We start from the raw sequence: 26779 nt of genomic DNA on the forward strand, positions 1-26779 counted from the left end.
ATGGTCTGGAGGCGCATGACACGAGCACCGGGTACCAGATTGACATGTAGTGTTAACGACGCATAAGATTCTTTACAAACACATACATATCATCCGGAAAAACGTATAGTGTAAACGGCTCATAAGGGACATATATAACGGGTACTCATTGCTTGAAATTGATTAGTACTTGATATTTGTAATCAAATACCCAGAATTATACCACCACTGGCAGATGTGCCGCAAAATTTATTGTTTATAGTGACCATTTGTTATTCAAAACTTGTAAAAATTATGTGAAATCCGAGTGTTAGGAGTATTTTTTATCAAGTTCGGTGATGAGTGACTCTGATGATACGGACATTTTATTACTGATACCACCAAATTATTACTTGGCCAATGCTGAAGAAAAATTATTAAGAGACGATTTGCTAGCACTACAAAAACAATTTTCAAGTTTGCAGGAGTTGGATAGAGTAGAGCGAAATAGTAACTATAGATTTGCTAGAAGAGATTTAACAAAGAACTTTCAAGCAATGGATTTAGCAAATGACGATTCTTTGATAATGCCCCCGCCAACGGCGGCGTACCAATTCCTACCTCCCACAAGGAAAACTGAACTCAATAATATCAATGCAAAATTGCACAATATTGAAAGGGATGATATGTTTGTGGACAATCCGTCCGATATATCCAGTATATCTACTCACACAGTAAAGACACAATTTGGTCCATCGAAACATAATCGAGAAATTGTGGGAATGGTCCATTCAACACCAAAGTGCATGGATATTCCATACAAACCAAATCCGCCCTCCAAGAGAATCATGAATGAAGCCGTCGAATATAAAGAAGATGGAGTTTTGTTAGAGATTGATAAATTCCTGTCAAATGATCGTGCGCCTCAACCTACCACTAACACTAGCTATTGGCAACAACGACACAGTGATGATTATCACACTGAAGCTCAAAAACAATCATCGCTAGATTTACAAGAACAACATCCACCCACGCTAACAAAATCCTTGCCTTCATCTTTACATATTCCCACCGAAAAATCACATCATACTTCAGATTATCACCAGATATCTAAAGCTGATAACAATCTCATAAGCTTGTGTGAAATTTGGGGCAAAAGTGGACAAGCGACTGCCATAGCAACCTCTTCACAAACGAACTTAAAGGAGGAACAGCTGAGACGGCAACATTTAGAAAAAACAGTAAGACAGCTGCAATCTCGTCTGTTGGAATATCAACAAAGATTGTCGGTAGCGATAGAAGTCGATAGGACAAAGGACAATGCTCTCAGCACTGCGCAAATTGAAAATAAAAGGTATTTTAATATATACAAAAGATATTGGATTCCTTGTATAATGGAACAATAAGGGGACACCACAATTATCTGCCATTCCCTGCCGATTGCGTTCAATGAAGTGGAAACAAAACATTGTCTTCTCAAAGAATAATTAAATATTAAATTAAATAAAGATATTGGATTCCTTGTATAATGGAACAATAAGGGGACACCACAATTATCTGCCATTCCCTGCCGATTGCGTTCAATGAAGTGGAAACAAAAAATTGTCTTCTCAAAGAATAATTAAATATCATGAAACATAGAAATTTGAATTCCATTAATAATTTTACTTTTGTAAAAAATCAAATCAAAAAAATGCAAAGGTTAATTTTCCTAGCTTTTCGACTTTTTGAAAAGTCGAACAAGACTTTTCAACTTTGAGTTTTGTAAATTACAAAAAAAAAATCTACAAGGACTCCATTTCATCGAACGACATTAGGCTTTGCACCTATACGCACTAATATTCTGTTCTACAGTAGTCTTGTTGAGTATAAAAAATAATCTTTTTACAATAATATTTATTACCAATTACAGTCTAATGCAAGATTTGCAACAAGCTAGACAGAGTCTTCAATCCTACGAACATCAGCGTAAGCATTACGACGATAAATTGGATGCGTTGCAAAAGGAACTGGCTCAAGCTGTAAGTTTGGCCACTAAATTTCAAGACAAAAATGAAAAGCTAGAGACAGAGTTATCTAATTATTCGAGGTTTGTAAACAAATGCCCATTTTATCAGACGATTCTATGTAAACCATTTTTTAGAAGGACCAATGAGTCTTGCAATCAATATAAACAGAAAATGGAGGAATTAGAAATAAAAGCCCATGCATGTAAGAGATCTGAAGAAATGGCCATAAATGAATTGCAGAAATTAAAAGACAAATATGCCAAGTCCGAACATATGTATGAAAAGGTTTGTCTTCAATGTTAATAGAACTGTCAATTTAATTTTGATATGAATTCATTGAAATAATATTTCAGGCTAGACTAAGATGTGATGAATTGGAAAAGGAAAATTCTACACTAAGACATCAAAAGGAAATGTTGCAAGAGTATCATCAAAAACAAAAAACTAGAGCTGATAACTTAGATACCCAAAGGAAATCCCTGCAAGATTCATTGGCACATTTAACGGAAAATGAGGTTATTTCAAATCTGTTGTATGAAAATAGAAGTTTTTTTTTACATTTTCTAATTTTATTCCCACACAGAGTACATTGAAAAAGAAGCTAGATATACAACAAAAATCATTGAAAGCCCATTATCAACAACAACTGGAAAATGTAGTTGCTCAAAAACTAAAAGAATTCCAAGAACAATTGGATAAAACTGAAGAGACCCTTAAGACTGAAGCCCGCGAACGAGAGCGCTTGATAGCCGAAAGAGCCGTCAAACAACTGGAATTGATTAATGAAAAAAATGAACTTGAATTGAAACTTCTGCAGGAAAAACAAAACGAAGAAGTAGAGCTATATCGCATACAATTGGCAAATGCAACGAAGAAAATCGAAGATCTTGAAATCAAGTTGAATTTGTATAAATCTAAAAGAGCCGACATTGCTGAAAAATTGCACAATGTTATGGAAACACAATGGCAAAAGGCTTTGGAAATACTGACTTCGCCAAATCTAACGCGACTAACACAACTCGATACGACAGACAATGAATCGCCGGATTGCAATGAAACACATAATAAGGGTACGCTTCAAAATCCCCACCATTATGAAACTCCTAAAAGCAGTAAAAAGGAGAATAATCTTAATGTACAAGGACATAGACCGGGAACGCCACAAAATGATAAATTACAAGCGTACATTGAATTGGTGAGTATGCTAAAGAGGCCATGGTAATTTTTTTCCGTTTGCAGCAATAACATACATAATATAAATGACTGCACTGTGGACTGTTCATGTACATATGTAAATTTTATAAGCCATAGAATCATTGGTAGGTCAGATATGCGCATTTTTTAATAAAATATATTCTTTATACATACTCTCAGATTTGCCGTAGCAACATCACATTCCCCCTTAAAGACGACTCTTTCGTTAAAAGTCGATTTTGGTCAATATCAAAGTCGATTATTCAATTTTTGGCATCATCAAAATAATACGATTTAACTTGAATATAAAACAAGTAAGGAAAGTCTAAAGTCGGGCGGTGCCGACTATATTATACCCTGCAACACTTTGTAGATCTAAATTTTCGACACCATATCACATCCGTCAAAGGTGTTGGGGGCTATATATAAAGGTTTGTCCCAAATAAATACATTTAAATCATCACTTGATCTGGACAGTATTTGATAGACTTATACAAAATCTGTAGACTCAAAATGTAAGTCGGCTAATGCATTAGGGTGGAACACAACGTTAGTAAAAAAATATGGGAAACATTTAAATCTGAAGCAATTTTAAGGAAACTTCGCAAAACTTTATTTATGATTTATCGCTCGATATATATGTATTAGAAGTTTAGGAAAATTAGAGTCATTTGTACAACTTTTCGACTAAGCAGTGGCGATTTTACAAGGAAAATGTTTGTATTTTGACCATTTTTGTCGAAATCAGAAAAACATATATATGGGAGCTATATCAAAATCTGAACCGATTTCAACCAAATTTGGCACGCATAGCTACAATGCTAATTCTACTCCTTGTGCAAAATTTCAACTAAATCGGAGCAAAAAATTAGCCTCTGTGGTCATATATGTGTAAATCGGGCGAAAGCTATATATGGGAGCTATATATAAATCTGAACCGATTTCAACCAAATTTGGCACGCATAGCTACAATGCTAATTCTACTCCTTGTGCAAAATTTCAACTAAATCGGAGCAAAAAATTGGCCTCTGTGGTCATATATGTGTAAATCGGGCGAACGATATATATGAGAGCTATAGCTAAATCTGAACCGATTTCAACCAAATTTGGTAGGCATAGCTACAATGCTAATTCTACTTCTACAAAAAATTGGTCTCTGTGGTCATATGAGTATAAATCGGGCGAAAGCTATATATGGGAGCTATATCTAAATCTGAACCGATCTCAATAAAATTTGGCACACTAGACTACACCACTAATTGAACTCCTAGTGCAAAATTTCAACCAAATTGGGGTAAAGCTCTAGCTCCTGGGACCGTATTAGTCCATATCGGGCGAAAGATATATATGGGAGCTATATCTAAATCTGAACCGATTCCTTCCAAAATCAATAGGTATCTATTCTGAGCCAAAACACATACTTGTGCCAAATTTGAAGTCGATTGGACTAAAACTGCGACCTAGACTTTGATTACAAAAATGTGTTCACGGACAGACGGACAGACGGACATGGCTATATCGGCTCAGGAGCCCACCCTGATCATTTTTGCCAAAGACACCATGTGTCTATCTCGTCTCCTTCTGGGTGTTGCAAACATATGCACTAACTTATAATACCCTGTTCCACAGTGTGGAGCAGGGTATAAATATCTCAATAAAATTTGGCACACTAGACTACACCACTAATTGAACTCCTAGTGCAAAATTTCAACCAAATTGGGGTAAAGCTCTAGCTCCTGGGACCGTATTAGTCCATATCGGGCGAAAGATATATATGGGAGCTATATCTAAATCTGAACCGATTCCTTCCAAAATCAATAGGTATCTATTCTGAGCCAAAACACATACTTGTGCCAAATTTGAAGTCGATTGGACTAAAACTGCGACCTAGACTTTGATTACAAAAATGTGTTCACGGACAGACGGACATGGCTATATCGGCTCAGGAGCCCACCCTGATCATTTTTGCCAAAGACACCATGTGTCTATCTCGTCTCCTTCTGGGTGTTGCAAACATATGCACTAACTTATAATACCCTGTTCCACAGTGTGGAGCAGGGTATAAATATCAAATGTCGATGATTAAACGAAGTAGACTTTTAGTAATCTTTAAATTTCTTTGACAGTCTATCAGTTGAATTCTTATAGGAGTAATAGGATTGTCATCTGGCGTCAAATTGTTTTTTTTTATCAGTTTTTATACCCTAAACCACATAGTGGTCAGGGTATAATAAGTTTGATCTGCCAAAAAATGTGCCTACCAGAAATATTGATTTTAGACCCCATAAAATATATACCGATCGACTCAGAATCACCTCCTGAGTCGATCTAGCGCTTGGTGTCCGTCCGTCTGTCCATGTATTTGTTGTTCACAGGATTCCGGTCGCAATTATTAATCGATTTTGATGAAATTTGGTAAAGGGAGTTTTTTGGGCACAAGGACGAACGCTATTGAATTTGGAAGAAATCGGATCAAATTTAGATATAGCTCCCATATATATGTATTAGAGGTCTGCATCGAATAACTTTTCACTACATGTGTGCAATTCGCTGTCGAATATAGTACATACACTGTCTTTCTCTCAGAGCGCAAGTAGTGAAGTGAAGAGAACACTTGCTTGTCAAATACCACCAAGTACTTATCCGAAACAATATGTGTTCCGAAAAAAAGGAACAATAAAAATGTAAGTACTTGACAAAAAGTACAACATCGATTCTCTTCACTTCACGTGGTACCACAAGTATTTCTCAGTTATGTGCGAAGTAAAACTTTCCATTATTATTAATCATAGATATGTATGTATATCACATATTTCATATATTTATGTATGTTACACACTTACCTTAACGTTTTCCGTTCTTTATAACAAACCAAAACATATATTATGGAGAGTAACTGTTTTTTTTATTTCTGAAACTGCATATGGTACATGGAGTACTCTATGAAGTTTTGTTCTCGCAACATACTCGACGTGATCACTCTGAGTACACTTCTATAAGAGAAAAAGAGGAATATGTGTTTGTTGGTAGTGAAGACATCAGAGTAGCAACAAGAAGTTACTCGTGGCTTTTGGTGTTCATCAAAATGTGTACCAATTGTTTTGCGACTCTCTCAAATAGATGTACTCATGTAGCAAGTACACGTGTACTCTGCATTTACAAATGGAATTGTGCAGACCTCTAATATGTATCGCCCGATTTCGACAAATGGGGTCACGTTGCACATTTTTACTAACCGATCGTCGTTAAATTTAGCACAAAATAATCCTCTGCATCACCCTTTAAGTCTGCAGAGAATTCATCGAAATCGGTTCAGATTTAGCTATAGCTCCAATATGTATATATATATATATATATATATATATATATATATATATATATATATATATATATATATATATATATATATATATATATATATATATATATATATATATATAAAGGGTGATTCTTTTGAGGTTAGGATTTTCATGCATTAGTATTTGACAGATCACGTGGGATTTCAGACATGGTGTCAAAGAGAAAGATGCTCAGTATGCTTTGACATTTCATCATGAATAGACTTACTAACGAGCAACGCTTGCAAATCATTGAATTTTATTACCAAAATCAGTGTTCGGTTCGAAATGTGTTTATCGACAAATTTTGTTCAGCGATGAGGCTCATTTCTGGTTGAATGGCTACGTAAATAAGCAAAATTGCCGCATTTGGAGTGAAGAGCAACCAGAAGCCGTTCAAGAACTGCCCATGCATCCCGAAAAATGCACTGTTTGGTGTGGTTTGTACGCTGGTGGAATCATTGGACCGTATTTTTTCAAAGATGCTGTTGGACGCAACGTTACGGTGAATGGCGATCGCTATCGTTCGATGCTAACAAACTTTTTGTTGCCAAAAATGGAAGAACTGAACTTGGTTGACATGTGGTTTCAACAAGATGGCGCTACATGCCACACAGCTCGCGATTCTATGGCCATTTTGAGGGAAAACTTCGGAGAACAATTCATCTCAAGAAATGGACCGGTAAGTTGGCCACCAAGATCATGCGATTTGACGCCTTTAGACTATTTTTTGTGGGGCTACGTCAAGTCTAAAGTCTACAGAAATAAGCCAGCAACTATTCCAGCTTTGGAAGACAACATTTCCGAAGAAATTCGGGCTATTCCGGCCGAAATGCTCGAAAAAGTTGCCCAAAATTGGACTTTCCGAATGGACCACCTAAGACGCAGCCGCGGTCAACATTTAAATGAAATTATCTTCAAAAAGTAAATGTCATGGACAAATCTAACGTTTCAAATAAAGAACCGATGAGATTTTGCAAATTTTATGCGTTTTTTTAAAAAAAAAAGTTATCAAGCTCTTAACAAATCACCCTTTATATATATATATATATATATATATATATATATATATATATATATATATATATATATATATATATATATATATATATATATATATATATATATATATATATATATATATATATATATATATATATATATATATATATATATATATATATATATATATATATATATATATATATATATATATATATATATATATATATATATATATATATATATATATATATATATATATATATATATATATATATATATATATATATATATATATATATATATATATATATATATATATATATATATATATATATATATATATATATATATATATATATATATATATATATATATATATATATATATATATATATATATATATATATATATATATATATATATATATATATATATATATATATATATATATATATTTGAAAAATTTGCTCCTAATAACCTTATGTTTGACCATAGAGGCCTCATTTCTTAACTGATCTTACTCAAATTTTGCAGAAGGTAACCTTTTGTGGTATTAATTAAACCCGCAAAATATTATGCAAATTGGTTCAGATTTACATATAGCTTCCATATATATGCATCCCATACATATGTATCGCCCGATTTTTCCAAATTAGGTCATAAAACCCTTATTTATCAACTTACTCAAAGTTGGCTAAATGTAATCTTCTATAGCACTAACTATATGTGCAAAAAATCATCGAAATCGGTTCAGATTTAGCTATAGCTCCCATATATATGTACCGCCCGATTTTTCTAAATTTGGCCATAAAACCCTTATTTATCAACCGATCTTACTCAAAGTTGGCTAAATGTAATCTTCTATAGCACTAACTATATGTGCAAAAATTTTTCGATATGGGTTCAGATTAAGATATAGCTCCCATATATATGTATAGTCCGATTTTTCCAAATTTGGCCATAATATGTTACACTTATTTATTAAGCAATGTTACTCAAATTTCAAATTTTGATGTCCTAGCCGATCATATTTACACGTACTTGTAGCTCTTACATAAGAATATTGCTCGATTTTTTAAAAAATTTGGATTTATTACCCACACTAATTGAGCGATTTTCTCTTTTTTAATAATGGGCTCAATACGAGTATTTGTGGCATAATAACCCCGTAGGTGCAATATCAACTACAACAGGTGTTGCTAGAAGTAGGGGAAATTCCCTATTTGTAGAGTTTTTTCTAATATTTAGCGTCTTGTAGGGACGTAGGGCCACAATGTAGGGACATTTTGTAATAATTTTTACATTTTGGGGCTCTAGATGAGGAAATTAGAAGCCGGCAAGGATTGATCTTTAACAATGGGTAGCAACAACAGTTACCACTCGTGCCAAAAAAAAAATCTAACAAATTTACCATAAATCTACCAAACAAATATTTCTATAGAAATTTTTGTCAAAACTTTATTCCTGTTGAAAATGTTGTCAACATTTTATTTCTATAGAAAATTTTGTCAAAATTGTATTTCTATAGAAATTTTTTCAAAATATTATTTCTATAAAATTTTTTCTCAAAATTGTATTTCTTTGGAATTTTTTCTCAAAATTTTATTTCTATAGAATTTATTTATTTATTTATTTATTCATTTATTTTAGTAATACTAAGCCTTAAAGGCCGACACATGTATTACATAGTAATATTTCATAGCCCATAAAACAAATCTTAAAACTATAAACAAAATAATAATAAAATCACACTAAAACTAAGTTTCGCTAGGTATTTCTACTATTGGTCCCCCAACCACAATTACACATACAACATAGTTAATATTTAATTAATATTTAATATCTAATATTCGCCCAAATCAGCAACATAAAACAAATACAGATATAGTACAAAAGGATAAATATTCTCATATACAAGTTTGTGAAGAAAAGCCTTAAATATTTACCCTTCAGTTCTGAGTCAAGTAAACCAACAGTTTCAGCCGAAAAGCATTGTTGGTGTGGGAAAAAACTCGTAGATCAACGGGTAATGGATTCCATATACGAGCTATACGCACGACAAATGATTTCTCAAAGGCCAAATTAACAATCCTAGGTATAATGATTTGCGTATTGCGACTTGAGAGGGAAAAACTAAACATATCACGTACAAGGTCCGGAACTCCACTTCTAATCACCTTGTAAAAGAAATTCAAGCACTTGAAATTGATAAAAGAATCAAAGTGCATTCCTAGCAAACTCTTGACATGTTCGGTGATATGATCACGCCTCTTCAGGTTGTATGTGAAACGTGCAATAGTGTTCACAATTCGCCTAATTCTCTGTTTAACATAGTCGAAAGTGCCAGACACAATTTCCAAACCATATAAAATATGTGGCATAAGTATGACCTTAGCCAATCTAGCTTTAACCCATGTCGGAAAACACATATTAGTAGAGTAAATCCTACGTAATATACTGTAGACCGTCCTTTGCACCATGTTAACATGAGGCTCAAAACTAAGTCTGGCATCAAGCAAAATGCCCAAGCACCTATGCTGCTCTACAAACTCCACCCTATCCTGACCCACAAATATATCCAGTTCACCTCTACCTCCAAACATAATTGCCTTAGATTTGTGAGGATTTATCACTAATGAATTCAACGTTGCCCATTGGACAACCTTACCAAGACAATTATTTACATCTCTCTCAACAATATGTAAGGACGTGCGATCACAACCGAAGAGAATCATGACATCGTCCGCAAATAAGTAAAATTTGCATGAGATATCAAACAGGCATCGAGGAAGATCATTGATATATAAAAGAAATAAAAGGGGCCCCAAAACCGAGCCTTGAGGCACCCCAGAGTTTATGGCAAGAATCGAGGAAACTTTACCATTCATCGAAACAAACTGTAACCTGTCACGTAAGTAAGACATAATGAGTTTACAAGCCGATCTAGAAAATTTGAACTGGTCCCTAAGCTTTGCAATCAAGGTGGAGTGACTAATCGAATTGAACGCCTTTGTTAAATCTAAAGAAACCAAAACACTAGATTCATTATTGTTAACATGACCTCTAATGGAATCAGTAACATGGAGCAAAAGTCCCGTAGTGCCATAACCTTTTCTAAAAGCAAATTGTCCATCGAAAATATCAGGTCGTGTCTGAATTAATATTTGGTCCTTCATAATATGCTCGCACAATTTCGACAAAACCGGTAATATGGAGATCGGCCTGAGATCGTCTGGACTACTCACCACTTTACATTTCGGTATAGGGACAACGCGAGCAATTTTCCAGGGTGCAGGGAATGTTGAGGACATCAGAATATTATTAATCAAATGTAAAATCAAATCAGATATATAGGGAAAAATAAGTCTTAGGAATTCCAAGGTTATACCATCTACTCCAATAGCCCTCGATCTAACCTTATTCAAAGCCAAAACAACATCGTCAACATCTACGCAATGAAACGAAAAGGCACCTTCTGTCTCAGGAAAAATGAAGGAGTCAAAAACATCTCTTTCGTCCCTTATTGAAGAGCCACCCACGAAAAAGTCATTAATTTCATCAACATCCTGATCAACCCGTATCTCATCGTCCCCTAAGCACCCACCACCCTTTAGAACCCGCCATAGACCATTAGAATTCAGCCGATTAAAATACCTAAAATAAAACCGCCTCTTCTCTCTACGCATTACCGTTTTGGCCCTATTTCGGTACTTGCAATAAGTCCTCCAATTTCCTGGGGTAGCATCACTTCTATAGTTCCTGAATGCCAAGTCACGAAGAGAACGAGCCAGTAAAACATTGTTTGACTTAATCCAGGCATCACAAGAACAACGAATTACTTTCCTCACAACCGGAACAAAAGTAAACAACTCATTAATTAATATGGAAATAGTAGAACATACCTCATCCATGTCCAAAGAAGACAATGAACTACTGTCAAATTCAGACAAACAACTCGTCAATCCATGCCAATCTATACCCTCATAATCATAGTATTCAATCATCTTCTCAGTATTTCTCATATCAATATCAAACGAAGCGAAGATAAGAGCATGATCTGATATAGACGGGCACTGTGCTTGTCCAGAGAAGTAGGTAGAACAATTCGAAAACAACATAACGTCTAGTAATGAGGATGTGTCATGAGCTAGATCATAGTGAGTAGGTTTAGAATTGTGCAAGATAGATAAATCTAACCGGAGACACAGTGAACGAAATAAACTTGCCCGAGACACGTCAAACAAGTTGCAGTTTAGATCACCTACCAGAATTATACTCGTGTAGTTCAGTAGAAGATCACTGTGAGTTTCCTCAAATTTCTCCAAATCACACGGCGGAGGCAGGTAAACTACTCCAAAAAGAAACCGTTCACCACCTGAATAGAGCTCAATGAAGAGCGACTCACACTTCCCCAGAAGAGAGAATTTAAACACCACTTTATATTCAAGACCAGTGGAGATGTATATACAAACACCACCTCCTCTACAGTTTTGCCTGTCGTTCCTGATAATTTCGTAACCAGGAATGTGAACTGCCCTGTTGGAAATATCAGATTTCAGCCAGGTCTCCGTTATTGCAATAACATGCAGGTGAGAACCACATAAAATGTTCCTAAGTTCATCAAATTTGGTGGACTGTGACGATGGTCTTATACTGCGACAATTCCAATGGCCAGCGTTAAACTTTCCAAAGCCACATCTACGAAATGAAGATTTCAAATATGCATTGTTGCTAATCAAAGGGCCCATATTCAATTCAGAAGACATCAAAAATCAAAATTATAATTGTGGGGGGGATCCAATCATAGTTAAAAACCTTCAGCAAATCTAGTAAAAATAGTTCAATTTTCATTTAATCAATTCAATAAACAGCTGCTGATCGTTAAAATAGTGAGATCAAGAAAGATAGATAAGTTAAACTTTGTTAAAGTAAGAAAACTATTTTGAGAAAAGCTAGATTAGAATAACATAGTTAGATCTTTAGATTTTTGTTTCAATTTCGCGAGATTTTCGATATATAATTCCAAAAATTTAATGCCATCAAGGAATTCAAATTAAACTTAGCATTACAAAGGTTTAAATTTATATACAATGGCTACAATAGTGTTGCGATAAATACCTTTTAAAGCTACACGTAAAACTAGATACAATTTAGCAAAGAGTTGGATACATTGCATTACTGGCATAATAATGTCATTTAGTAAACCAACCAGGAGAAAAAAAAACACTTCAATTTGATATTCGATTTAAAGACAAAAGTTGTAATAAACAACTTAATTCGAATTAATGCAGCAGTACATGTATCTAACTTTTTTGCTTAAGTAATGGTGTACGTTAAACATCAAAATGAGTTCCTATACTTCGCTGGTCTCCTGGAGGAGGACAGTGCACTCATTAGGATTCCGAACTACTTCCTTCCCATCAGGAAATACTAGTTTTGCTCTCAGTTTATCAGAATTTAGGATTTTGTATCGCGTCACAATGTGCAAACGTCGAAGCTTCATACAGACCACATTTAGAGCAGAAGCTGCAGGAGAGTAGTGATCATTCAGAAATATGCGATTTGCCAAATCTCCACCATCCCCTTTTAATACATCAGACACCTTAAGCGATCTGGTCTTAAAATACTGGCGCATGATGGCATCTCTTATTTTTACGTTATGAAATTTCACCAGGATCCGTTTGCGACTGTTTATGTAGAATGCCTCACTTATATCAGTGTTACTTAAAGATACACCATAAAATGAGCCAATGGAAATAACTGTAGCTTCAAGGTCTGCTATTCCCTCAGGCAGACCACTAATAACAATATCGTGACGGTTTAACCTTCTATGCAAAATGTTGTTTTCCGCTTTTAGAGAAGCAATTTCAATAGATGTTGTAGAAACAACTTGATCAATTCGCTCATTACACTTTTTGACATCAGCCTTGATTTCTGGCAGGGAATGGATCTGTGTTCTAATTTCATTTAGGGCTTCTTTAATTGAGTTCATTTCTAATGTGTTACCAGAAATGAATTCATTCAACTTCTTATTGACTCCTCGAACCTCCTCAAGCACAACATCAATGCTGGTACCATTATTCATTCCATGTTGACATGAGGCACAAGTATATAGGCATGACGGTACTGCCCTAATCACAAGTAAGTCATTGTCACTGATCTTCGCACACGATCCATGCACCCACTTTGAGCAAACATGGCATCTAATACACATTTGTGTTTTGGTAATGGTAGCATCGCATATGCCACATTTAGTCGGCATCTCGTAGCAAATAGATTGAGGTTATGTCAGCAATGCAGATACAACAACACAAATAATTTCTGAAGCAAGGTTAACAACAACAACAGCAGCGCCAAAATGTATTACGATTAAATGGTCAAAACAGTCAATAAAATCCGAATTCAAGGAAATTATTTTCGAAATTCCAATTTTAACCCCTTTTTACTTCTCACAAATAAGAAAATAGGTATGAAATACGCCAATAAACAAAGTTTATGCCAAAAACTTTATTAACGATCAGCTGCAGTAAAAATCACGTTTACTCGGGCATAGGGTTGCCAGACCAGAATTTATTATCAAAATTTTATTTCTATAGACAAATTTCTCAAAAAAAAATTTGTTTATAGAAACTTTTTCCAAAATTTTATTTCTATAGAGATTTAACAAATAAAATTACTACTTTTTGGTTGAATTCTACCAATTGTGGCAATCGTGGTGGTAATACAAATTTATTTTCTAGGTTATATACGTTGCATTTTCATGTTTGTTTAAATTTAACAAAAAATATTGTAGGGAAAATTGTTTGGGAATGTATGGAAAAGTAGGGAACTTTTTTTGTCCTTGTAGGGTAAACCAAACATTTTCCCTGGCAACACTGACTATGAGCTACAGCCAGATTGAGACATAGCACCCATAAACATGTACCCCTTAATTTTCTTAAATATGCAACTGCGGATTATCTCCCATACCTATATCAATGTTACCCCACAAATGCTTATGATTACTAATTCAGGGTGGTTGAGGGTATGATATAGTCGGCCCCGCCCGACTTTCTACTTTACTTACTTGTTTTCTTATAAACTAGACGAAAAAGGTATGGTGTTTCGCCCAACTTTCTTATATGCATTCTATTTTCTTATATTATATGTGCTTATATCTGTACACGAAAGACTACTACGATTACTTTAACTCCTCGGCGTGTAAGAAGGTCTCTGACGGCCTTGTTCATTTCCAAACTGAAATTACTCCTTGATTGTTCAAAGAAAGTACATATACCATTCCCACATGTATTCCAAGAAAATTTTATATTGAATCATTAAAAAAGCAATCCGACCAATAGCTTAGTTTCTATTGAAATTTGAATGTGTTTAGTGCGTGAACGTGTGAAAAGGTCCTTTGGAACCTTGTTGAAATTCTTAGAAATCGTTAGTAAATGCACAGACTTTTCGCTTTTTTTTATTTATTATTTGAATACATCTCTGAACAGAAACACATATAGGCATCAATAAAGAAATTAGTGACGACGACGATGATGAAGACGAAGAAACTAATGCTCAGTAACTGCTATGAACCAATATCAGCATGGTAATTAGAGTGCCAAATTTCAACCCGACCAGATGAAATTTGAGGCTTCAGAAGTCAAATTTTGGTTTATTTGGGGGTTATATAATTATGGACCGATGGGGGTCAAGTTTTGCATTATTGTTGGAGTGCATATACTGTCATCATGTACCAAATTTCAACCGGATCCGATGAAATTTGCTCTTCCAAGAGGCTCCGGAGGTACAATCTGGGAATCGGTTTATTATGTCCTATATAATTATAAACAGACATAAACCAATTTTACATGCTTGTTAGAGGGCATATCTAATATCACGTAGCAAATTTGAATCGGATGGGATAAAATTTCCTCATCCTAGAGGCTACGGAGCTCCATATATAATTATAGGGTTTATATTTAATTATGGACCGATATGAACCAATTTTTGTCCGGTTTTTAGAGGGCACATACTAACGTGTATCAAATTTCAATCTGATCGGATGCAATTTGCTCTTCCAAGAGGAACCGGAAAATGAGGGGGTCAGTTTATATGGTAGCTATACCTAAAAAGGGTCCGATATGCACCATTTGCAATAGCATCCGACCTACATCAATAACAAATACATGTATAAAGTTTGAAGTCGATAGCTTGTTTCGTTCGGAAGTTGGAGTGATTGGTCGACTCAGATTTTCACCACGACGCAGAATATATATTTTTATTGAGGTCTGAGACCAATATTTCGATGTGTTTGAAACGTTTTTATACCCTCCTCTGGTGGAGCGTATAAAAAATGTATACATTTTCATATAAAATTCCATAAAATAATTGCAAGGTCTCTGAGGACTTGTACACCGTATAAGGGCAACGGAGGGTTAAAAATTTTATTAAGATTTACTACATATCACTAAGTACTAAATCTTTTTATTTACAGCTATTGTCAAAGTCACCGAGTGATTTTGATAAACTTGATGAAATTTTAGCCTTGACCTCCAAGGCTAAACAAACAAAAGAAAAATTAGAAAAAGCTGCCAAGCGCCATTGTAATACACGGCAACCACCATGGAAATCATGATATCGCCGAAACTATAAAATTGGTCAGAAGTCATTTATAAAGGTTCCATAATTATAATTTTATAGCTATGTAAAGATGGCTAGTTAAAATGTGAGTAATTTTACATATGCCTTTTGTTCTAGTATAAGTTTTATTATGTTGTAGTATTGTGTAAAGTGTTACCAAAAATAAGATTATACATACATTTGATTATGACAAAAAAAAAACGAATAAGATTTATTAGCTAATAAAAAATCACATAAAATATTTTACAAATATTCATTTTTTTTATTATTTTATTTGACCTTATATACCAATAAATTACAATTATAATAACTGATTTTAATCGAAAAATAAATTTTAAATTTATTTTAAATATAATTAAAGCTTTCCTAACATAAATATTTTCTAAAATTCCAATTCATGTATGGGTCTTTTAAAATCATCATAATGTTACTGCTTGTTCGGCTTCCTATCACTTTTTTATAGATATCGAGTGTGCTTACATTACATAGTTTGTTAAGAAATTCTATATATGTATGTATATCTATAATATATTTATGTATGTATATTCTTGCCTTCTTTTCGCTTATGTAAACATATAACCTACTGCCTAAAGACATTGCATGATTTTATGATTTAATAAGTTCAACATGCAATATTGACCCGAAATATCGATGTTTTTAGTTGTCTGAGGGGTCATGGTTATAAGTCGTTGATGTTTTAAAGCTTTGTTTTATTTACTTATAAGCAATTTGTGGAAATTTCGGCGAATTGCCACACAAACCCAAAGTTTCCCAAACCTGTATGTGAGAATTTTCAGTTAGAACAACCAAATGTTGATGAGTTGAATAAGTGAGACTGCAAAAAACAAAACAAAAACAATCAAGTTAAACAATTTAATCCAACTATGTTAAAATTATACCTTTTGATATTCGATATTCCCGTTACAATTTCCATAATAAAACTAAGATTCCAACTGGACCATAATTTCACAATACCACCTTCTATAGCTGTAGCAATAACATTAACTCCGACACCCTCTTTAATGTATGAATAGCACACAGCTGTAATGCTATCTTCATGCACAAAATGTTGGACATATCGAGCATTTACTGAATGCAAGCGTAACATCGATTTACCATTCGAATTTATACACACATTAACGAAATCATCTAGATTTTCTTCAGTAACTTCAAAACATTCATCGGCCACTGGTATTGTGGGTGGCGGTGAAGTGAAGGCCATAGTCGTATGGGGTGTTGAAGTATCTACATCTGTTTGACCTTGTGGCTGTGTTGGAATTAACGAATGTACTGTAACAATGTCACCCAAGGTGTGACTGATGGTAAGTAGAGTTATAGGTGAATGGTGAATTTCAGCTGTTGGACGATCAATTGTGCGAATATAACTCCAACTGTAAAAAATATACATTGTTTTTAACCACATTTATTGTAAAAAAAAATTACATCTATTTGATCTACAGAAAATTCTTATGCCCGATGTGTTTGAAAAATCGGCATTTTTGCTCTAATATATTATAGAACTGATTCAATTGAAATTTGCTAGGAACCAAAGAGTTCTTCAGATGAAAGTACACAGAAAAAAAAAAATATATATTTTTTTAATTCAAATATGACACCAATTAAAAATTAATTAATTGAGAAGGTGATGTGATAAACCTTGAGTTCATTTTGACTTTGCTCCGGCTTTATCGCTGTCGATTATCGTGGGAGCTTTTTACATCAATATATTATCCGGCTTTAGATTAATGGCTGTTTTGTCAATGGATGAGAGGAATGGGTGTTTGTTGAGTTTCGCACTATTCTCCACTAGTGGCGGTGCTGGTTAGTGCTATTTATAGCTACTTCGTTGGTGTTAGTGAGGCGTTATATCCCTCCTCTTTTTATGTTTGTTATTATTTGTGGAATGGAAGTGCACTCGGTTGTAAATATATCGGCAGCACGGTTGCCACAGTTGGTATAATTCTACCAAAAATGGTAGATTTTTTACTGTTTGGTAAATTGGTAGAATTCATGGTCTTTTGGTAGATTTTCAAATTTTTAATAGAATATAATATATCAGCTTATCCTCATTCCTACTTAAGACTCTTGAGAGGATGATAGATATTTATCTTAGAACTAGCATCGATTCAAGTTTGTTCTCGAAACGACAGCATGCATACTCGAAGGGCAGGTCTACTGAGACCGCACTACATGAACTAGTCAGCTTTATTGAAAGCTCACTATCTGTCAAAGAATACACAATCGTGGCGTTTCTAGACATCGAAGGGGCGTTCAATAATGTCCATCCGAGCTCGATATTAAATGGACTGACAACTCTGAATGTTGATCCATGTATACTCAGGCTGTTAGACGAACTGCTAATGAAGAGACGTATTTCAGCCACACTAGGACAAGCAAACATACAAAAGTATGTGAACAGAGGTACTCCTCAAGGAGGAGTTCTATCACCTCTTCTTTGGAATGTTGCTATAAACGACCTTCTGGTTTCCCTAGAAAAAGAAAGGATACAAGTGGTGACATACGCAGATGATGTGGCGCTAGCAGTCAGGGGAAAATTCCCATCAACAATTAGAGATATTATACAGAGAGCCCTCCGGATGACTGAGAAATGGGCGAAAGATAATGGTCTTGGGGTAAATCCTGCAAAGACAGAAATAGTCATGTACTGCAAAGATCGCAAAACTCCCACGGTTAGGCCCATTTCCTTAGGGGGTATTGAAATTCCCTTTAGGGAGTGTGCAAAATACCTTGGCGTTATTTTGGACAGGAAGCTGAACTTTAAGCTTAATATTGAAGAAAGGGCGAGGAAAGCAACGGTAGCTTTATACTCGTGCAAAAAGGCAATAGGGAAAAAGTGGGGACTAAAACCAAAAATTGTACATTGGCTATACACGGCAGTGGTTAGACCTATAATGCTATATGGTGTTGTAGTCTGGTGGCCGGCACTTCACCAGCCGACAAGTTTAGACAAAGTTCAGCGTATGGCGTGTTTGTGTATCTCAGGTGCATTCAGCAAGACAGGAACAAACTCCCTTAATGTCATACTGCATCTATTGCCTTTAGACATTTTGGCCAAACAGTCAGCTGCAACAACGGCTGTGCGGTTGCGCGAGCTATCGCTGTGGTCGGAAAAAAGTTACGGTCACAGTTCGGTCCTCAAAATAATGCCAGATGTGCCTAACGTAGTGGATTACACTTTGGCGAGTCCACTTTTCGACAAAAAGTTTAAGACTCTAATTCCCAACAGTGAGGCGTGGTGTACACGGACCCCGGGGAATAAAAGATATATAGATTTCTACACTGATGGCTCCAAATTGGATGGCCAAGTGGGTTTCGGAGTATATTCTAAAGATCTGGAACTTCGAATAGCGAAAAGATTACCTGATCACTGTAGTGTTTTTCAGGCTGAAATATTAGCAATAAGAGAGGTGGCGAATTGGCTGAGAAGTAATGTTCCAAAAAATGTGGGCATTAATATATACTCAGACAGTCAACCTGCAATAAAATCCTTGGACTCTGTGTTCCTCAACTCGAAAACGGCCATCGATTGCCGCAAATCTCTCAATGAGATGGCTGAGCAGTACAATATTCACCTAATATGGGTGCCTGGCCATACGAACATACCGGGGAACTGCGAAGCGGATGAGTTGGCAAGGCTAGGGACTACCTTACATATTCCAGGGGAACTAGAATTTGTTGGTATGCCCCTAGCTACCTGCAAGCTCATGCTGCGTGAGAAGGCTGTTATGATGGCAAATGTTCGATGGGAGAATTGCAAGGGTTGTAACGACACCAAGCAAATATGGCCCCATTTCAACTTAAACCGCACACTAGATATGCTAATGTTCTCGAGACGTCAGATATCACTCCTGATATCTGCTATAACGGGTCGCTGCCTGATAGGAGATTTTGCAAAAACTATTGGCGCGAAGTATAATGACTATTGTATGAGCTGTCATGATGCGGAGGAAAAAGAATCAATTAAACACCTCTTGTGTGAGTGTCCTGCATTTTGTGTAAAGCGCAAGCAACTTTTAGGAGCATATAGCTTCAGATTACTGGCGGATCTGGAAAACGTTAACTTAAGCAGTCTGCTAATATTTTTGGAACAATCTGGTTGGTTCAACAAAGAAAAATAATCAAGAAGGTTCAGCGGTTAAAACTAGAAGTGCCCATATGTAATAGGTACTTTTAGTTAATGTGGTATCACAATGGACTGAATAGTCTAAGTGAGCCTGAATCTTAATCGGGCTGCCACTTTAACCTAACCTAACCTAATATATTCTATAATAATAAAATATAATATAGAATAATAAAATTTTGACAAAATTTTCTATAGAAATAAAATGTTGACAAAATTTTCTAAAGAAATAAAATTTTAATAAAAAAAACTACAGTTTTTAAATTGGTAGATTTTTGTGATTGAATTTGGTTTTGATTAAAAATTAATTGAATCAATTAAACGTTTAGCATTTTTTTTTTTATTTCAAAAATATTGTTTATATTTTATCTGTGTACTTTAATTTCATTGGTTTTAAATTTCAAGAATTCGTCTATCGCCATAAGCAGCGTTATTAGTACTGAACATTACTACTTACTCATTCAAGTCCCATATAACGGCAATGCCATCCTTTCCAGCGGTTACAGCGATTTTAAATTCAACCGATAATGCAATGCATGCTATCTCATCCGTATGGCGTATTAATACTGTGGGACCCGACCAATGCAAATCTGCTCCATCCTTATGAAGATTACTTTCAGTCGAATTCAAGGAATTGGCCGAAGTTGTTGATGATGCCAAATCAACTTCAGAGTCCATGGCTTTGCTTATTATTTTATGAAAGACCGAATTATATGAGAATCGAATATCTTTTACGTAGCTTTGCCGACTTTTCCCAGTTTTAAAGTTTCCTTCAATACTGGAGCACTTATAGATCGATATCCTTCCCGATTTGTGGCCAAACCATAGTTGATTAGAATTGGGATCGCAGCCGCAGGCAGTAATATCATCGAAAGTGCTATTATACAACAGATTTTTTGGCTTAGCATGTAATTTGTTCAATGGTTGTATACGAACAATACGATCATCGTAGCCCCACGAAATCACATTAAACGTATCTGTCTCGGCTCCCTGCATAACACATGAACGCGAAGGTAAACCATACACCACATTTGTATTGTTGAAGGATAGTAAATATTCAGCACCTAGCAATTTGTGTGTATTTCCCAAAACAGGCGGTGGCAATTGAGGAGAACCCAAATATGCGCCCCACCTTAGACCCTGTACACTTGGAAGAATTTCTTTATCACATTGATATGTCAAGGCATTCGATGGAGGATGTGGAGTCTTAAACAATTGCCGGGGCATTTGGCCATATGTTTTAATCATTGTTTGAACAGCTTCACGTTCGATAGGATCTTCAATTTCCGATTCTAAGAAAACAGCATATGTCTGGAAGAAAATTTGGAGACATGAAAATAGTTTCATCATAGAAATGAAACCGTACTTACCGCCGGATGGAATACGTTTATTGCTTCCACTGCTGCTTCACCCATTTGCTTATAACCAAATATTAAATCAATCCAATGATGAAGATTATTACGCACCAATGCCGATTCCAATGCTTGGCGATGAATAAGTATGAAAAGTCGGGGATCCTTTAAGCACCATGGTGGCAGAGAGACATCTTCAACTCGATCACCATTCTGGCGACAACCAAAATTGAAATGTTCGAAATTTTCAAACATTTCAGGTAAGCAGAAAAATTCCGGTATCAATTCCTTAACATCTGTGGGTGAATCACGACTTGCCAAACAGAATGTAGTACTTAAAGCGTGGAAAGTACGATCGGGAATATCAAAATTGTTATCTAAACAAAAGGAATATATTACAAATTATTTAGTATGAAAACAGCATTACAAAAATTTAAACATTTTTCCACATTGTATAATAAATAAACATTTCAAATTAATTTCATTAATTCAAGAATTAAAGAATTTTTATTATTAGAACACCGAGGTTGGTTCTCGGTTCACCTGAATTTGACCAAATTAACAAAAAAAAAAAATAAAAATGCAATACTGAAAAAAGCTCGGGAACGCCACATGCGTAAATGCAGTTACGAAAAATTCTGAATGAATCAGTGCATACGCTCACTAATAGTGAAATTCGTAGTGTTATATGGTGTTGCAGCTTGTTGCTGTTGTGTACAATGGTCCCAACAGTGTTACCGTTGGAAATTTTGTCGCATATTCAAAAAAAGGTCCCACAAAAAAGTCGCACAATAAACCATCGGGTAAAAAAACTCGCGCGTCCCCTTTTGTTGCGCTTTTAGTACATACAATCTATTCGATACAATCTATTCGATCAGTCAACGTCACTTTACCAAAGGTGACTGAGATTCCATCATCCCTTGTAAATTGGTTCGAGAGGGCAAGGCCGTATTCAGGGGGGGGGGGGATGAGGGGGATCAAACCCCCCCCCCCCCCGAAATGAATGAATATTTTTATATAAATAAATATTAATTTTTGCTGCATAGAAAAATCTTATCGAAGATGTTGAAGAGAAGCTGGAGGTTTTATTTTGAAAAACGCTTACCTATAAAACTTGCACAAATCATAGAATACTAGTTGAAAAGCCACGGTAAAAAAAAATTGTTTTTGTTCTCGCACCACAAATTTCATTTTTGGAAAATGTCTTTCTGCTTTTTATGTGTGTTTGTGGTTCTTTTTGTGAACATGACTCGCTTTGTTTGGCCATAGCAACAACAACGAAACAGCCAAACACACATGTGTAAATGAAATGGCGTAAAACCTGCGAAAAGAACCTGCCTAATTCAGCGATGGAAGCACTTGGAGAGTGCAATAAAGTGATATTTCCAAACGTGCATATTCTTTAAAAAATTTGGTCACTTTGCCAGTTACTCAGGGATGGAAAATACAATTTTTAAGAAAGTACAAAAAAGGTATTTTTTGGGCGGAAAGGTACTTTTTACTAAATTTCAACAAAAATTTCACTGGAAGATTATTGTCAAGAAACTAAATTTTAAAGAAAATAAAATTTTGCAAAAAAAAATGTTGCAAAATTTTTTTAATAGAAATAAAATTTTTCAAAAATTTCCTATAGAAATAACATTTTTACAAAATTTTCAATTGAAATAAAATTTTGACAAAATTTTCTATAAAAATAAAATTTTGCAAAAATTCTATATAGAAATAAAAATCGATAATATTGAATCGCATTCTTTTTTCGACTAAAACATTCTTGAAGTTCAATAAAATCCTGTTTTTGACTATGTCTTTTACAAAATCAAGATTTTCTTCCCACAGAACATATCTGTTTTGCCATATTTGTAAAAGAATATTAGCAAATAAGGTTGATAAAGACTTTCTCAAAATATTAAAATATTTTGTCAAAGCTATTGTACCATAAATCTGATATCGACTCAAAAATGTCTACACAAGAGGTACTAAATCATTCAAAAATGTCTACACAAAAGGTACTAAATCCCACTAAGCATTGAAATTTTAGCTTTTGGATCGGATATCATTTGATAAAATACGAAAAAAAAGTTAAATCTTTTCATTACTTGTTCGTCGTTAAATTCAACGCTTACTCGCAGATTTTGCACCACAGTGGAAACTCGTAAATAGGTTTTCAAATTCTGGGGGGTGGGGGTCTAAAATTTTTCTGCGGGGTCTAAGTCCCCACCCCACAGTCGTTCCTACGCCTATGGCCTAGATCTTAAGCTAGATACACTAAAAAAATTTATTTGGATCCAAAGATTTTGAACTTCCCCTAAGGATTTTGTTATTGATTCCGCGCCAAAGATGCTGCTTCTTTAAAATAAAGACATTTTAGTGACCTATCTGGCTTTAAATCTACGATCAATAACATTAAAATTAGGATAAATATTTTATTTATCAAATTTTCATTCTCTTCGAGGTATACATGTACAAACAGATGCCAATTTAATAATAAAAATTATACCGGATACTTCGAAGTAAAAAAATATGATTTTAATTAAAGGAAAAAAAACTTTCAACCAAAGATTCAAAAGATAAGGACGATTACTTTAAATCAAAAATGTTTTTCTTTACTTTAAAGAAGTTTTGCCTTGGCTCAAATTTCCAAAATTTGTGTCCTACATATAACACTTTTTGTTAAAGTCATGATAGTAAACTTTATTTTAATTAAAATTTCATTACATTAAAGAAATTAGTCCTTAATATTGTGGAAATTTCGTTAATATTTTAAAATTTAGGTTGCGTGGTCTTTAATATCACGTACATATATTTTTCAGTTTAGCTCCGTAAAAACATGCCTTATTTTAAAGAAGCCTTATCTTTGGCTCGGAATCAAAAACAAAATCATTGAAGGAATATCCATCTTCATATCCAAGTCAACTTTTCTTAATCCAAAGATTCAATATTAATTTAAATCTTATTTTTTATTTTTTCTAAATCTACGGTACTGACCGGGTTGAAAAAGTATTGAAAAAAGTACTATAGTACTGCATTTTCCATCCCTGCAGTTACTACGTGCTCATCCGAACGTTCATTTTCAACAATGATGAGATTAAAGACGTATCTTAGTGTTGGGGGTAACCCTACATCTTACATAAACATCTTATATAATATTTATTACAATCTGGCAGCTCTATTGTCAGAGCGCGCACACATACTTCAGTAATTGAATTTCATCATTCATTTTTTGTTCTAGAAGCATCTAAGCAGACATAAAAGTTCTACAAAATAAATAATAAGTTTTTAGCAATAAAAAGCATAGTCTTTTATTCATATACAAAAGGCTAACAAAAGTGGCGACGAGGACGGTCGTAAAATAAAATCAGTTGTAAAACGCCAGTATTCAGGAATGAACATGCCTAGCGACATAGTTGTGAAATTACTGGAGGAGCAGCAAAAGGCGATGGCTCAACAGACGCTATTGCTCGAACAAATGGCTTTGCTCATTCAATCGCAAAGCGCAAGCTCCACAACAGATAACAACCCGAGACAAGGTACATCCAAAGCAGCCTTGATGGAATCTTTAGCGCATTCCATGACAAATTTCGAATATGAGCCAGAAAGTGGTCTTATCTTTCAAACGTGGTACAATAGATTTGTTCATGTCTTCGAAAAAGAGGCAAGCGCATTGGACGACGATGACACAGTAGCTCTCTTATGGAGGAAGATGCCAAATCAAGTGCACGAAAGATTCGCAAATTATGTTCTGCCAACAAAACCAGAAGAAATGACACTTAAGGACACTGTGGAAAAACTGAAGAAGCTCTTCGGAAAAGCAGAAACTCAAGTCGCACAACGCTATAAGTGTTTGCAATTAGCAAAAACAGATGGGGAAGATTTCCGCGAATACGCCAGCAAAGTCAATCTCCAATGTGAATTGTTTAAAATGAGTGAGTTAACCATCCATCAGTTTAAATGTTTAATCTTCGTTCTGGGTTTGAAGTCGGCCAGAGATAACGAAATACGAATTCGTTTGCTAAAATTGCTCGACGAGAACAGTGAAATGAATTTGGACAAACTCGTAGATGAGACTCAGCGTATTTTAGACCTGAAATCAGACAACAGTTTGATTGAACATCAATCAAAAACTGTCTGTTCTGTCAACAAATCTACCGAAGGTCCAAGACAACACAAACTACCTAAGACACCATGCTGGTTCTGTGGGGATTTGCTCTACGTAAAATTTTGTCCATTTCAAAAACACAAATGCAACAAGTGCAACCAGCTGGGACACAAAGACAACTATTGTGTCAGCGCAAAATTAGGCAAATCACCAAAACCTTCAAACATGGAAGAGGGAAAGAAGCAGAAGTTTAAGAAATCAAAGAAGACGTTCAACACAAACGCAGTTTTCAATACAAGAAATGTTAAATTTCAAAAGCTTCGTAAATACACAACAGTGCTAATGAACAACAAGCCTGTTCGTCTACAAATCGATACCGCTTCGGACATATCCATCATATCAACTTCCACATGGGAAAGTATTGGTAAGCCCAAAGCTTACACAACAAAGGATAGCGCCAATGACGCAAACGCTAACAAAATCAACCTCATCGCAAAGTTCAAATGCAGCGTAACCATCGATGACGTCACAAAATTCTTAAATTGTTACATTACAGATGTCGAAAAACTGAACATCATGGGAATCGACTGGATTCAATCTTTCGATCTTTGGGACAAACCGATAACTTCTTGGTGTCACCAAATAAAATTCGATGACGATATCGCAGCTCTGAAACGTAAGTACGAAAAAGTGTTTGATAACAACTCATTGGGTTTATGCACAAAAACCAAAGTCAACATTCAGTTGCTGCCAAACGCCAAGGAAGTATTCATTCCCAAAAGACCTGTTCCATATGCAGCTAGAACAGAGATCGAAGCTGAACTACAGAGACTCGAAAGTGCAGGAATTATTACACCCGTAAATTCGTCAAGATACGCAGCTCCAATTGTAGTCAGCAAACGCAATGGAAAAATTCGCATCTGCGCAGACTATTCTACAGGACTCAATTCTATGGTAGAATCTAACCAGTATCCACTACCCACTCCAGAGGAAATTCTTTCAGACTGCCACAACAGCGTAATTTTCAGTCATCTGGACTTGTCTGATGCATATCTACAAGTAGAGGT

The 26779-nt window shown here is 35.0% G+C and overlaps 2 protein-coding genes across 2 annotated transcripts in view; one reads left to right on the top strand and one right to left on the bottom strand.

Annotated features, from left to right (window-relative positions):
• The first annotated feature begins 193 nt into the window (after nucleotides 1–193).
• Cnb (centriole duplication and spindle assembly protein centrobin) lies at nucleotides 194–16375 on the top strand. The gene is made up of 6 exons (XM_075306163.1): nucleotides 194–1312; nucleotides 1871–2047; nucleotides 2102–2252; nucleotides 2321–2482; nucleotides 2551–3162; nucleotides 15978–16375. The coding sequence occupies exons 1-6, from the start codon at nucleotides 318–320 to the stop codon at nucleotides 16116–16118; spliced, it is 2238 nt and encodes a 745-aa protein (XP_075162278.1). The 5' UTR covers nucleotides 194–317; the 3' UTR covers nucleotides 16119–16375.
• The window catches only part of mv (lysosomal-trafficking regulator mauve), an 80474-nt gene continuing 70057 nt past the window's right edge, over nucleotides 16363–26779 (bottom strand). Inside the window, exons 19-22 of the mRNA XM_075306162.1 lie at nucleotides 21635–21993; nucleotides 20722–21575; nucleotides 17023–17514; nucleotides 16363–16958 (exon numbers count right to left, since the gene is read on the bottom strand). Coding sequence (XP_075162277.1) covers nucleotides 16838–16958; nucleotides 17023–17514; nucleotides 20722–21575; nucleotides 21635–21993 — 1826 coding nt within the window. The 3' untranslated portion in view covers nucleotides 16363–16837. The remainder of the gene's footprint in view (nucleotides 16959–17022; nucleotides 17515–20721; nucleotides 21576–21634; nucleotides 21994–26779) is intronic.

This window comes from Haematobia irritans, chromosome 4, assembly GCF_050003625.1.
Source record: "Haematobia irritans isolate KBUSLIRL chromosome 4, ASM5000362v1, whole genome shotgun sequence".
NCBI classification, from domain to species: Eukaryota; Metazoa; Arthropoda; class Insecta; order Diptera; family Muscidae; genus Haematobia; species Haematobia irritans.

Coding starts and splice junctions, on each gene's coding strand:
- Cnb (XM_075306163.1), top strand. CDS start 318: ATGAGTGACTCTGATGATACGGACATTTTATTACTGATACCACCAAAT. Junction 1,313..1,870: donor GCGCAAATTGAAAATAAAAG/GTATTTTAATAT, acceptor TACCAATTACAG/TCTAATGCAAGATTTGCAAC. Junction 2,253..2,320: donor CCGAACATATGTATGAAAAG/GTTTGTCTTCAA, acceptor ATAATATTTCAG/GCTAGACTAAGATGTGATGA.